The 15982-nt window shown below is 33.4% G+C and overlaps 1 protein-coding gene across 2 annotated transcripts in view; it reads left to right on the top strand.

Moving 5' to 3' along the window:
• Window positions 1-15982, top strand: part of TUSC3 (tumor suppressor candidate 3) — an 87957-nt gene that overhangs the window by 28305 nt on the left and 43670 nt on the right. For both annotated transcript variants that reach the window (XM_015625489.2, XM_015625491.3), the window contains exons 4-6: window positions 416-556; window positions 1101-1241; window positions 10710-10799. In XM_015625489.2, the coding sequence (XP_015480975.1) occupies window positions 416-556; window positions 1101-1241; window positions 10710-10799 (372 nt within the window). The remainder of the gene's footprint in view (window positions 1-415; window positions 557-1100; window positions 1242-10709; window positions 10800-15982) is intronic.

Raw genomic sequence — 15982 nt, 5'->3', positions numbered from 1 at the left:
CAAGAATACTTCTTTATTTAAAGAGCTCCATACTGCATCACCTTTTTCTCCCTTAGAATTATATCTTGATATATTTTAATAGATTGGTTGGATGAGGGTCTCTGTTTTACCAATTACAGGAAAGGTCTTAGAGTGTGTAAACTTTAAAATATAAGATACTCTTATATAGGAAAGCTTGTGGTTGCAACATTGAAAATAATTAAACATCCTGAAGAATCTACTAGAAGGAATATTCTGAGCACTCTTTTACTCTTTTTTGAGGGCTGTTATATGAGGATGTTTGAAAAACTGTAATGTATGGAGGCAAGTGATATTTTTATGCTAATTAGATTTGTGTTATTGAGGGTCTAGTGGTGTTATATTTTGAGAATAGAGTTAATAATTTTTTTTCCTACTGTTTTTCTTGGTTTTTTAGCTGAATATGAACTCTGCTCCGACTTTCATGCATTTTCCTCCGAAGGGTAAACCCAAGAGAGCTGACACATTTGACCTGCAGAGAATTGGATTTGCAGCTGAGCAGCTAGCTAAATGGATAGCTGACAGAACAGATGTTCATGTAAGTCTTTCAACAATTTTAAAAGTTGAAGGCAAATGTATCTTTGTGGTTTGAGACAGGTTGATGACAAATTCTGTCTTTCCTTAATAACTTTCATTGTCAAGTGACGGTTCTACCACACATTAAAAAAAAAAACATTTTTGGTACTTGTGAGAACTTCTGCAGTCTGCAGAAGTCTTGCTTTGTTAAATTTTATGTAGTCTAATTCTGGATAAAAACAAGTAGTAATTATTAGTGGTTAATAAATGTGCTTTACAAAACTGTGTACAAAATACTTAGATTTGATGGTAGCTGCTTTTAGTTCAGACACAATCTGCAAATCTGTTGAAGAAATAATGTTGCAGAGTTGCACAGTTCAAAATTAAACATGAACTTTTTTCATAGTATGTGCTTATTAAAGAAAGTACTATTTTTTCCTATTAAAGTATATTTAGGGACTAGTCTTGCTGACTCTGAAACCAGATTTCATGTGGTCCATTATTTTTACGTGGAAGATGATCTGTATGTAAACATTTATTACAATCTTCTGCATTTTTCCTTCCAGATTAGGGTGTTCAGGCCTCCTAACTATTCTGGTACAATTGCACTGGCTCTTCTGGTATCTCTCGTTGGTGGTTTATTATACCTGCGAAGAAATAATCTAGAGTTCATCTATAACAAAACTGGCTGGGCCATGGCAGCTCTGGTATGCAGATTTTCCTTTCTAATATGCTTTTTATTGACTTCTTATCTTAGCATATATGTTTTCATTATTTACATGGTAAATAAAAAACTATTGCATTAGTACATTTTTCAGAATGGTACTGCCAGAAAAAGATTCATAATCCAGATTTTGGGTCTAATTCTCATAAGAAGTGAGTATCAGTTACTATGAGTGACTCACTGAAAATTAGTGAATGATAGCTGCAGTTTTTCATTTGAACTTTAGTATGAAAATATTTCCAATAATTGTTACTGATGTTTACACCTATGGTTCAACTTGCCCTTTTTTGACAAAATCCAAAATGTTGATCAGTTGGTTTAGCGTAGATATTGATGTCAGACTTGATTGTGGTTTGATATCACTTTAGAGTAATGAAAGGTTGAGAAAGAACCAAAGCCTTGCATATTGTAAAACAGTGATAAAAGATATGAGAAACAAAGAAAAAGAGGGAATTGTTTCCAAAACGGGTTTCAGTAGTACTTACCTTAACATTCTTCTGTTAACCTAAATAAGAATAGGATGAACTTAGTGTTAGCTCTGAGGAAAGACTAGATCTAGCCAAGTCTGTTTGAAATATTAGTCAACTAAATCCTCAAAACCATAAAAAATTAATGAAGCTTTAATTTGCTTAATAGCGTATTGCAGTGTGTTTATTTACATGGTGGTTTTCAAATAACTTCGTAGACTGATGAGAAATGTGGGATGTGCAACTTACTCAGCTGTCTCAGTTTTAAACAGGAAATAGTACCCAGGGATGGTACATGTTATTATAGTGTATCAACAAGCCCTCATTCCTCTGACATCATTGTGACTGACAGATGAGGAAAAATCTGAGGAGCAGCATCAAAAACTTAATTTTCGGGGATGTGGCATCAGGAGCATGGGTTTCAACACTAGAATAATGTCTGTAATTATTGAGTCCAATCCAATACTTTTCTGCACTAGTACTTATGTTAATGGAGAACAGTATTTTTTAGAAATTCATCCACATATTTTTTTACAACAAAAACATCTATTCTTTTACCATTTAAATGATTATTTATTCCCTTGATCATTTTAAAGACTTTTCCTCAACTTGTATCAATATGAATTAACCTTTCTTGAAAGGATGTGGCTAGGACTGGATAGAATGTGAGTGTTGTTTGTGCATCAGCATTCATATTTTATTTCTCATCCTGGGCTCTCTTTCCCAAGAAAGCTGTCACCAGCTGTATTTTGAGGTCTCTTTCAACCTGGGCTATTTTATAGTTCTGTGTATTTTATTTCTGCTAGACTCAGATTATCCTAAAACAGGTTTTTCCTTTTCAATATCATATTACTGGTTTGCTATTCTGCTCTGATTAAAAAAATGTGAGAAGATACCTTGTTTTTGTGGTATTATCAGCTAATGGGCTTTTGGCAGTCTTTACCTTATAAAGGTCAAAGATAAAATTGCGTAGTATCTGGTGAGTTATAATTTTTATATCTAGATTATAAATTACAATATAATAATATCTTAAGGAAAGCTTTTTTTTTCAGAATTCTTTACTATTTGTCATTAATGTTGAATAATGGCTACTGATAATTCTGTTTTCTCTCATGTGCTGTCATAGGTTTTCCTACTACTGTCGGAAAACATCTTTATTTAAGCAGTTTGTTAATCTGCACCATTCACTGAGGAAGGAATACCGAACATGTTTTCAAATAAACCACCACTAAGACTAGATTTCAAGTAGAATGAAGTTTCCTTTTGATCTAGAGAGCCAGGATCAGAATGTCTTCTCTGTTACAGGATGTCATTTGGAATATCCTGAGATCTAGACCAGAGGTTTGACATTTTTCTCCCAGTCTTTCATATATTTCATATCAGTTCCATATATTTTCTACATTAACATTATTTTTTAATGATAATACTTTCTAAAGATGCTCTACCACCAGAAATCTCACATTTGATAAGTATCAGTCTAATCTTTTTTTAATTTCTAATCTTTAGCAAGAACCTGATTAAAACGATTATATCACATGAAAATAGATAGTTGTGTCAGAAATCGAATATGGATATGTAATCAGTGGTATTTCCTTTGTTTCACCATGCAGTCTATCTCTGGAGTCATCAATTTCATCTCAATTTGATTCTTCAGACTTTTCAGATGAAAAGTTAGTTTGAATATTTTGTGGAAGTATCATTTTTGTCTTGCAGAGGTTAAAAATTAGTTCTTCAAATAGTAGAGTAATTCTACTACAAGCTGTAATAAGTAGTTGAAGATATAATTAAATTCCTAATTAAATTGAGAAAATGAACACATCAATTTTTCTTAGAGTGTTTGCTGTTCTCTTTAGCAGAAGCTCAACAGTTTCCATGTGAACACAGCTGTAAATTTCTGTGTAGAAAACCTATAATGATATTCAACAGAACTCCTGAGGACAGGCCCAAGTGTAATCAAATACTTTAAGAAGTGTATTAATGTCATTCCGTAATTGTCATCCTGAAGATAGTATTGACAAGCAAGTAACTAAAATACCATTAATGCCATATATTGTTGTTAATACTTTTTCCTGTAAAATTCTGTTTACTTTAAAAATTAATAGCACTTAAAGGTTGTTTTAGAAAAAGGTCTTATATCTGAAAGTATATCATAATTAATCAAGGCATTGAGCCAATGCTTCACTATTTTAATTGTTACTGTTCTGACTTCACAATGTAGTGAAAGCCCCATACCCTGTTGACGGTTTTGCAAGGATCATACATTTACCAGAAATGCTTTTGGTTTTATTCAGACCTGCACAGACATACAATTTAATTTTATGGCTTCTTTTTGATGGAATCAGCAGGGATTCCAGATTGCAGACTTTTGGACGGATGACCTCTGTTAATGACTCAAATTCGTTACGATTCATAGGAGAAAATGGGAAGTCACTAATAAAATCATTCTGTTCAATGATTCTCTTACTACCAGTAAAACTTAGAGCTTCTTTTTTTGATAAAAGCTCATTAAAAGAAAAAAATTGATAAAATGGTGTCTAGTTAAAGAGAGAAAATAATGCCTAGGAAAGTGCTTGTGAAGGGTATAAATAAGTCATAAATATTTAATTCTAAATCATTATGTTCTCATGAATTTTTTTTCCCTTTTGAACTTTCTAAACCAAATTAAATAGAGAAATCGTGGAAAGATGTATAAAAGCTACAGAAAGCCCAAATTTTCAACAGAGTTGTTGAAAATTATTTTGTTCCTTATTGGCAGTTGTTTATTCTGATGGTATGGAGCTGAGAAAGCACAGAAGTACTTTTCTAAAAGCCGTAGATTTGGGGTTTAAATGCTTTTTGGGTGTACTAGGTTGCTAGTATTCATTAAACATACTGAAAATAACTTTTTTTAATTTCAACAGAAACTTTCTCATAGAGATTATGGCATTCAGTGCCTAAAAACTGTATCATTGCAAACAGAGGACTCTCTTGTTTTCTCTTTCTTGTTTTCTTAGAGCTTCTCAGTTTGCTTTGAACAGTTTTTATGTTCCCAAATCTTATAAAAAAGGAAAAAAAAGTTGGATACATTTTAGTTGTATGAAAAATGGATGGTGTCACTCTGCCTGATTGAATGATCTATTGTTAAAAATTGGAAGGAAATTCTCAACATAAAGAGTCTGTGCTGTTTTAACAGAAGATCCCAGAAATGTTAATTTAATAACTGTTGATATAAAAATGTTGTGTCTTATAGACAGTATTTCCAGTAGTGTTTTAGAAGAATATTTAGGGATGCAATTTTTAATGATGCATCTAATAGTTTTGACGGACTTAAAGAAGCAAGATCACAGGTTTGATCTCACATGTTGATTCCAATGCCAGCTGACACAAGACCATTGAATTGGTTTGCCCTCAGAATTAGATTGCACAACAGCAATATTTGTGGTTTCATTCCCTCTTTGAAGCACTGCAGGCTCTGGTAGTATCTTGTATGCCTTAGGCATTTTCACTTGCAACATTACCCAGAAGACTTTTAGGATGGCAAACCAGGATGGCTGAGTCCCAGTACATAATATCCCAAAAGATGTCTTTTGAAATCACATGAAAAATTTATCCCCTAGATTATCTTGGGCTTCAATTCAAATTCTGCTATTCATCTATGGATATTTTTCCCTCTGACATGCCAATACAAAGATGACGAAGGACTTCAGTCCTTAGATATTTGCAGTCTCCTGTCTTTTTATGCTGATAACAAGAATCTGGACTTTCATGACTCTTCATTTTTCAAGCAGAGGGAAGAAAAGGTCAGATGGTATAAACTAGGCAAGGTTCTAACAATTTTGATAAGGAATTATTTCATTTTAGACAACAGTGCATGTACTGAGAGTTTCTGTTCTGTTGGCTGGGCTGTCTTTTGACAGCATTTTCTTTACCAAGCTGTTGTTTTCTGCATGTAATTTTCAGTTTTACTTTATGTATATATTTCAGATTTGCCTATATACCTGTGGAATCAGGGAAGACAAAATCTCTGCTGAGATTGACCTGCTAGAAGGCAGGTGCCTAGGAGTTAACCCTGTTGGGCAAAATATGACAGGTCGCTTGAATAAGGATACAAAGTCTGTGTTTACTGTTCTCATAATAGTTAATGGGTATGAGAAGTGTGTACTGTGCATATACACTCCTCAGTACCTACACCACATAGTACATTCATCAACAGTTATTGGCCCAAAGGAGTTTGGAGGGTCTTATGGCTACTAGTGCCTTTTTCACCCCTTTCTGAAAATGAGGATTAGAAAATTAATGTGCTTTATTAAAAGATACACAGAAAAACTAAGTCTTCTCTGCGTGACTAGGTAGACATCTCAAAAGAGCATCAGTAAATTCTGGTTGTTAATTTCCTTTTCTTCATATAGTTATTGGTTTTAGAGATGCACATTTAAAAATATAGAAATACATTCTCTTTGTGTTGTACTTTGTCCCTTAATTGTGTATCTCTTATTGGAGAGTCTGATAAGTGATGGATTTAGAAATGGAGTACAGCTCTCATAGCATGAGAGCCTTCATTGAGTGCAAAAACAAGGCTTAACTGGATAAAAAAGGATTGCATTTCTTTAAAGGAATCATTCTGATATGGTTAGAATATACATATACAGAACAATATATAAAGGGTAGAACTAGCTGTCATGTGTCCACATTTTATTGAACCTATGCTTGGATTTAACTATGTTCATAAATGAATCATGAATCTAAAATGTCATGACTTTTCTTACATTACAAAATTTTTTTTGTGTTCTTGTGTCTAAACTTACAAAGAAATCTAATTATTTGCTTTGTATAGTATCTGCTAATAGAAAGCTTCTCTTCAAAATGCATACTAAATTACTTTTTAAGTCCCTAGCAGGTTTGTTTAATGAACTAGCAGACAGTGTTAAATAGAATGTAGGCCTTTGAGTAGGGGATGTATTAAACCCAAATAAATAATTTGCAAAGTTTGCAAGACCAAGAACAGTTGAAAATTTCTGCTTATGTACCTGTGCACTCGTGTCTTGCTCGCAATTCAGTGTGCTGCTGGGACTTTTGGTCCTTACTTTACCTTGTATTTGTTCTTAGAAAATTTGTGATTTGCACACAGATGCACCACAGGTGAGCTTAAAGCAGTCTCCCCCTTAGTGAAACTAAGGATGGAAGCAACAAGGAAGCATCACTTATAATTTGTTAACAAGGTCCTGCAGTAGATCTATCTACATAAAGAGTGTACTCAGCTAGGACTGGTGATAGGGGTAGACTGAATGGCCACTGAAGAAATCCTGTGGGCATTTGGTCTTGGAACCATACTATGCTGTAGTAAATCATTGTTCTTTTCCTTTCTACTACACAAGCCAATACACCAGTATTTGGCTACAGAGCCAAATATTCCACTTGCTTTTATAATTTAGATGCAGAATAAGCTAGCTAAATCTGGAAGCTCTTATAGTAGCTTAAAATCTGAAAAAAAAAAACCTGAACTCCATTGATAAATCAGGTGGCATGCAGCAGTTCTTGGAGTCTGACAAGGAGAAAGAAAGGAGCAGATGGATGAAAAGTGTGTCTGTAGTATTCCTCTCTAGAACTGCTGAAATGCAGACTCTACTATGGAAAAATGGCATTGTTATCAGAGATAAATGCTCAACTTAAATCTTCTCCTTTATTCCAATTTTCATTCTTTGAACTTTGACAAGATCCAAGAAAGCTGCAGGAAGGTGCCCTTTCTCTACATTTGAGAATAAATATGAACTCATTAAAAGGTTGATCATTTGTAGGAATTAATTTGGCAAAGTTTCTAACTGGGAAAAATCAACTCACAGTAATGGTTAATTTGAAAACTTTTGGATACCAGAGTATGGGATCCTATGGAAACTCTGCCATTTGGAATGGTAGGCATTGTGTATCAGCATGAATTATAGATGCATGCATCTGTTCTACAAATAATGGTGCGTATTTTACAAACACTACAAGTCTGTAGTTTCCAATGTTTTTTTACACAGATGATTGTAATTGGAGAATGTAGAGCACAGTGAAATGAGCTTTAATGTCAAACACTATATGTAGCATACTAAATTCTTGCATAAGGAATATGGTGAAAATGCTCAGTTCTTAGGATACTTAAAATAGATGGAGATTGGAAAAGGACAAGGGAGAAACTGGAAAATGTATTTTGGCTGCTGAAAAAGTAATTTTGAAAAACACCATGAGAAGGAACATGATGGAAAGAAATCATGGCAGATCCAGTGTGTGGTATACCAAATTTGTTTTTTTGGTCACTAACTGAAAGAAAATGAAAGATGCCTTCACGTTAAATAACCATATTGTTGAATCCTTGCTTTTCAGTTATGTTTATACTCGACATTTTCTTCTCCCCACTATTGTGTCTTCTAATTACTTTTTTGTTAGATATTATACTGTCTCACTGTGTGGTATTTAAAGCATTAAAGATCTTCAGTAATTTGGGAGATGTATCATCTATAAAATATATGACTATATATAAAACGAGGTAGAGTCTTTTTGATCTTTCCATATGGAAGCAGATTTGGCCCTAGAGAATATAAATTACAAACAGTAATTTAAAAATGAGAAAAATTACTTCTCATGGAAAACACACTTTCAGAAAGGCACAGTTTGTATACTCTATGCATCTGTTATCTTTCAGTCGTTGACTTTTCAGCTATTTTTTACAGCCTTTCTAAATATCTTTCACCTCACTTTTGTTACCCATGTTTTCAGTTTCTACACTTGTGTGCTTTCACATAAGCTATCTATTACATGATTCATCACCAAAATTGCAGTATCAATTTCTCTACTAAAACAGTCTGCAAGATATAGAAATAACTGTTACTCTTTTCCCAGCAGTGTCACTGTATACTCTTTTCATTTTGTTGGATATTTTTAATTAAAACACAATCCGTTTGCTAGCAATCACTACCAGTATGTCTTCATCTGCCATGTTAATTTTTATGCTGTTACATTCCAAAACCTGTTAAAAGCAAAATGCAACAGATTTTATATTAAAACTAAGAACATGCTCTTATTGTAATTAAAATTGTAGCACTACAAGAAAGTTGTAATTAAACTGTTTTTGAAATGTATCTTTTCTTTCTCTTGCAAGAGAAGTCTCTATAATAACACCACAATTAAGTAGTTCTGCATGCACATCTTGGTATCTTTGCTTTTGTCTTATGTCATGATTACTCTTCCACTGCTTCTCTCTAGATCTGGAGATCATTCTTTTGCTTTGGGGTAATGTGGTATTATGGTGAGTTATCAGCATTCCACATTCCTTGCTGGGAGGAGTATGATGCTGCTTTCTTCCTCCTTGGTTTAGGGTCCACCTGGGGCTGTTTCATGCTTTGCGCTTCTTCAGTGACCTGCAACGAAACGTTTCATCAGAATTTACAGTGTAAATCGAGGTGGTCTTAAATATGTTGGATGCTTGTCCCTTGTTTTCTTTTTTAGCAGTAAAACTGTTTTTGACGAGCTCCCATGTCTGTGTTTCATTATTCACTATTGTAATATTTATAGGCTTGGGATCTCCAGTGTAATCCTGTGCATTGTTTCTTGTCATTCCATACTGACACATTGTAGCCTATGTTTACATTTTGGCTGTCTCTGCTGTCATCTCATCACAACTGTACTACATCATTATGTTGGTCCTATCTGTTTCATCCTAAACAGAATAGGGGGAAAAAAGTAATATGCCAGTGTAATGGAAACTAGGTATGGTCACCTGGTCTTTGGAAAAAATTGCTGTTTTGGCTAAATAGTTAAACCCCCCACAAAAACTACCAAACAAGAGCAAAAAAAACCTAACCAAACAAAAACCCACCCAAACCCCAAATAAAAACAAAACCCAAAGCCAGGAAAGCCAAGACAGATTTGAATAAAGCTTTACAAGATTCAGTTGTAAGGCCTTGTTCTTATTTGTAGAGGTGGCAGTGCTGCATTTACAGAGATACAGAGCCACGCTAGCTTATATTTACTTCACAAACATGTTACTAAATGTTCTTTAAAGGACACACTCTAAAGGGTTTTAACAAACCCTGGTTTAGTTTGTCAGTATGGTATGAATTTTTTCATTCATGATCCATCTACCTATATCTCTATGACTTTACGATGCTATTGGGAATATTGATGTACAGTAAAATATGTGTGTATGTAACTGTACTTAAAATGTTTTTTGTAAGGATTATCTGTACTGATAAAACTACAGACATATTTACATGATACATGGTTCCAATCTCTTTCACTTGGTAATCAAAAATACTGTATTTTCCTCTTTAAAATAGTCTTAATGACTCTTGGTATGACTGGTGTTTGTCAGGTATATTCTACTGTGTGATCTTCTACAAGAATTAAGGTCTGCTTTTACAGTTATCACACATCCCTCACCTAACTTCACACTTTTTTCTGTAGGGAATTTTCAGCCTTTCCAACAGATGAGCCATTGTTTTTTGTCATAGCTAAAATGAATCACAGTCATATAGAACACACCATGAAAATTTCATAAAACGGGACAGTTTTGTTTTTTTTTTATATAACTGGTTTTTTTCTATTATATATAATTTCAGTCACATGAAAGCAAAAGGTAAGCTAAGTATTTGTATAGGATTTAGAAGCATAAATATTTTCATAGACGGTTGTATAAATCTTGAGTACTTGTTTTTAGAACATTTGCAATGAATGCCTTCTGCTGCTGCAAGTACTTGTCAGGTAGATGTGTAAATACGATTAGGATTATTTCAAGTGAAATTTGGAAAATCTGGCTTGAGCTAACTCATTTTCAGAATGGTAGAAGTTATTAAGAATTTTATCTGCATCTGAAGATCCTATCCTAAAATTCAAATAGAGGTAGATACTGGTGTCTGGTTAGTGAAAAAAATTACATATCTAAAGCATGAATAACCAGCAGAATGGTTTTCTGTTCAGTCTCTCACAGTAAATTAATGAATATGTTGTTTTTCTTTTTTTTTTTCTAGTGCGTTGTATTTGCTATGACATCTGGTCAGATGTGGAATCACATCCGTGGACCACCATATGCACATAAAAATCCTCAGAATGGACAAGTGGTGAGTTGGTTATTTTAATTTTGTTTTGAGGGGAAACGTTGTTAGACAGACACTGGCTACAGTGAGCCTACAATTGCAAATGATTGCAGTTCCTTAGGTCTGTATGAAAGTCTGTCAGAGTGTGAAACCTAGTTGCAAGCAGAGTCTGTTTTGGAATTCCAGATCTTTAGAAGGTGCCATCATCTCTGATTTGAGCAATGAAATGGATGGTTGTGTTGTTCAAACTTCTTTCTCTCTGTGTTAGAAATTGTTCCATACCACACAATTCCCACTGCCCAAAGATAAATGTAGATATTGTGTCTTTTTATAGGGATGTGCTTCCTCACACAGTGGAAAATAAATATTTTGTTTCCTCCTTTTAGGCTACGCAAATGTTTTTTTGCAGAAACCTTTGAGGTTTGTAACCTCTTACTTTCCTCTCCCAGTCCTTTTAATTAGAAAAGGAGATGCCAAGTACGTTCATGTGCTTTGTACCATTTTCCATCATGTCTGTAACTCCTCCACTAAAATTTACAGAATGCTTTTTCTTGTATCTCTATGCTCCTTCAATTTCAACTATCAACTATCAGCTTTACTAAGTTTCTACAATTAACTATGGCCAAAATTACTTTTATATCCTGCTACTGCTGCCTTTAAAGGATAACCTTATTTGCTTCTTCCTGCTCACAATTTAGCAAATGCTTGTCACATCTCAGGAGAATAAAATCTCTTTGCCCACTAAGAAAGTAAAAATGACCTTGACTAATCACTCCTTGATATTTACCACTTTTACAGGGATTTCTTGAGATGGACTTTACAATGCAGTGACCAGGAAAGTGTTCTGTTTTTTTTGTTGTTGTTGTTGGGGTTTTTTGTTTTGTTTTTTTTTGTTAAATAACTCATGGCCCATTGAGCTATTTTCAGTTTTGTCCATCACTGGTTAAAGGAAACTGTATTACATGTTAACAACTCATTTTAAGCTCTCTTTGTGTCATATCTTAATTGGAGTAGCAAGAAAGGATAGTTTGAAATTAATTACTGATCTATGTTTTATCCAGAATGAAGCAGAATATTGATGTCATAATATGACAGGATTTCATCTGTGAACTTTGTTATTCAGAAATAGATTTGATGATACATAAATAATCTCAATGAAATGCTGTTTATGAAAATTTTGAATTTTTCATTACTGCCTTACAGTATTAAATTTATGGCACTTTTCTATGAAGTGACAGAAAGAAGAAATATTGTATACGAAAAACATAGTTTGTGACTAATTAGTTTTTACCTTATCCAATTTTACACACATTACTTGTCTTTTGGAAGACATTTAATAATTTTGAAATATTCCTGATTTTGTGCTGGCTTGTCTGTGTTTTCATACCCTGCATGTCTGAAGTGCTACTACTTTGGGAATGTTAGTGCACACAACTAAGTAATGGAAATAATGGTAAAGATGGTTTTAAATTCTAGCTACTAATGTATTGTACTTGTCAACATACATTCTTTCCTGGCTTCAATGCATTTTATTACTTCAGCTAAGTTATTTGTGCCTTTGATTCACCTGTCTCTCCTTGTTCATGTGTCAGACCTCTTTGGAGCTTTGTACGTGACAGTAAGTAAAACCAGTTAGTTTCTAAGAATTAAAAGAAGAATAAATACAGGATTACCAAGATCCTGCTTTAATTAAGCTATCACTGACCAGTATAGTTGTCATTTAAAGCTCTAACTTCAGAAGTGTTAGAAGCTTAACAAGTAGGCTATAAATCTTTACCTATTTCACATTGTGGTTTAGGGTTTTTTTTCCTTCAAATAACACTTAAACATTTTCCTGTTTCATTTTTCTGACACTTATCTGTGCTTCTGTGAATTTGAAGCTATAAATGTACTTATCTAACCTTCTGTGAGATTTATTCAACCATGATAATTCACTGTAACACTTCGTGAATTTTCAGCAACCGATGTCTTTAAATCTGGATGAAATTTAACTCATCACTTTCTTTCCAATGTTTAGCATTTAGTAACAATTTCCAATTTGCATGCCAGTTTTTTGCAAGGATTACTTGTATGTAATGGTCTGAAACTTTGTTGACAGTCTTACCACAGAAATTTTTGGTTTTAGGAGGATGCATAGAATGGCTCACCAAGCTTAATAGTTTTATTATTATGTTGAAAATTATGGATTCTTAGTTTTTATTTCAGAGAAGTTAGTGGTTCAGTTCTATACTAGCCTGATATACCAGCAGATTGAGAAAATGGTAATACTCTGTCTTCATGAACTCTGCTTCAAATATCTCCTATTACATGGTTTGTTCTTGCTGTAATTTTGTATGACACTTAATTTGTTCTTAAATTCCTGGGGGTTTTTCAAAAGATGAAAGGACATCTGTTTCCTTTGTTTAGACAGCACTTATTCTTCCCAGTATCTTGTGCACCTTACATCACCAGTTCTTAAAACTCTTGGCTTTTGCATTGTGTTTATGATTACCTAAGCTGCTTTAACTGCAATATTATACTCTTTGAAGCTTTGAAACCATATTTTTATATTTCCATGTGGTCTATTCTATAAAGCTGATGGTCTCTTTTGTTGCAGTTATTATAGGTAGTTCCTTTATTCCCTACCATTATCAACTAATTTTGGGTTTTGGTTACTCATGGAACAACATCCATTTTTTTATGTAGAAAGCTGAACACAGTAGCACTGTTTGCTATTTCAGTTCTGGTTTAGGTTTATGAAACTGTGCTAGTCTTCTATTTTGACACATACTTTAGTTTGGTTTTATTTCTAGAGTTTTCCACCTTTTCCCAAATAATTTTGTTAGGATTGGGCCCTTACTGACTATGTTATGGTAAAATCTGAACCTGTTTTACTGGGATGGAGAGTGACAATTAAACATTCTGTTGGTGTCTGTGTGTAAAGTCTTATGAGACTTCTCATTTTTATTCAGAGCTTGATCTGTATAGAGCTGGTGGTGAGAGAAGTAAAAATGGAGAAAGCAATTACATGGGTTTGAGCCTTCTTTAGAGGTAGTTCTGCTGCTATTTAATTGACCTAATAGCAAAAAATTCTCACTAGATTTTCATCAGCTTTTAAACAAATAGCAGCAATCGCTAAGAGACCATTTATATATATCTGTTCATGAAATATCTGCCTTCTTTAATTATTATTATGCATAAAAATTCTACAATTTTTGTTGTGCAATATGCTCAAGATTGCATCTTTAAAATGGTTGGAAGTTTGCTCTAAATGAGAACAGAGAAAAGGACAAGCTTGATCTAAAATGCTGGATTAATATGGTTTCCAAAGTTCATAATTTTCTTTTCTTAAGAGCAAGTACTAGAAGTTAGAAAAGTTTTTGTGTGAAGAGGAAAATATGGTAATTTATTATCAGATATTATGTGGTTTTCCTGCCTAAATTGATGCTTTGTGAAACAGACGATGGTATTATTTGCCACTATATTAACTGGATTTTTCTTTTTCTTATATTCAAAAGGTTGTTAAAATTCCTTAAGTATAACACAAGTTTTTTCCTTAGGAAGCAGTTTGTATATTAAAAGATCTTTTAGATAGAACACCCTTTAATACCACATTAAATATGAATATTTGTTTAACTGTAGAGCTTATTCATTCTGGTTTTTTTTCCCCCTACTTTTTGTAGTTGTATAACCTCTAATCTTTACTCAGTTTTCTTGCTGATACAGTTATGTAGTAATCTGTATGTTTCTGAAGTTAAAAGAAAAAAATATTTGCTGATATAATTTTTTCATTTGTCAATACAAAACAAAGATATTCTGAAAAATTTATGCAAAGGATATTGGGATTCTTAATTTGCACTAATCCTCTACTGCTAAGCACAATAAAATGTCACTTACCAAGGTTAATTCTACTGTAGTTTCTGATACAAATCTAATTAAAATATATGGAATTTTTTCTTGAAACATTTTGAAAGAGCAACTCACCCTTAGTAAGTCACAGTAAATTCATTGTCCTTTCGCCTTCAGTGTATCTGGAAGCATGTTTGAAGTATGTTTTGCCAAGATTATCTCTGTAATGCCTTTCTTTTCTAAAAGTAGCTATATTGATGGTAGCAGTGGAGCACATACAAAAGTTAGTTTATTGTAAGATATGTTATTATGTTTGTCTCGCTTTTGGATTAAAAAAGAGTTCATAAAGGTTGTTATCAGTACGTAACATAAGGTATCCAGATTGGCCTGACTTTTACCACAGCAATATTTTTGTGCATCTGTTGCCACTAATCACAGCCATAGTACAGTTGAAAATAAATCTTAATATTTTACTGGAATAGTCAATTGTTTATAATGGCATGCTGGATTGAAATTAGTAGTGCATTACATGTGAGTGTTTTTAATGAAATAGCTTTCCTGTGGTTATCAGAGCACTGAATCTGTTCAGAAGCTACAAAAAGTAAAGGGTTTCTAAAGCTTTCAAATAAAATTTCTGTCATGATTTAGTCAAAATGTTACCTACTAGCAGTGTAAGGTTTTAGAGATTGCAAGGGTGATTGTATCTGGCATTCTGCATAACCAGTGTTTCTGCCTTGACATTAGAAAAGGGAAACCTTACACAATATTTGGTACTCTTTTTTTTTTTTTTTTATTGTGGAAGGAAGAGATGGGAAGATGGCCAGGACATATGTGTTGCTGAGATGAAGAATAAGAACCTCTGTGTTCTTAAATGGTAAATGTTTACACACATGCATGCTGTAGAAGTTTACATAGTACCATTCATTTGCTTTTATTTTGTCTGACTAAAAATGGAACATGTTCTCATGAAATAAAACCAAATTTCAACAAGCAGTCTATCATGATAACATTCAATAAAATAAAATAGAAATTAAAAAGACCTACCAGATTTTAATTGCTTCTTGTAGCAACAGAAATTTAAATTGACTAATACCACTTCCAAGTACCACAAGAAACACCCCTTGCCTCCCCCCCACCTTTGCCTTCCTTTTGCCAAGTGTAAATGATCTACTATAAGCCATTTCCTTTCATTTGGAAGAACTGTTTTCTGCAGAACAGCTCTTATGTCAGAAATCAGGGAAGCCTCAAATATATTAATTTTTGAGGTATCTGAAGATAGAATGATACCGCAATACAGTAGAATATACTTTAAGGCAGAAAACCAGAATGGCACATGGGAGTAACTGGTTCATGTTCTTCTGTTACTAATAGAGTGATTT

This window comes from Parus major, chromosome 4 (assembly GCF_001522545.3).
Source record: "Parus major isolate Abel chromosome 4, Parus_major1.1, whole genome shotgun sequence".
NCBI lineage: Eukaryota > Metazoa > Chordata > Aves > Passeriformes > Paridae > Parus > Parus major.
Note: the sequence above shows the minus strand (reverse complement) of the source record. Positions and strands in the feature narration are given on the sequence as shown.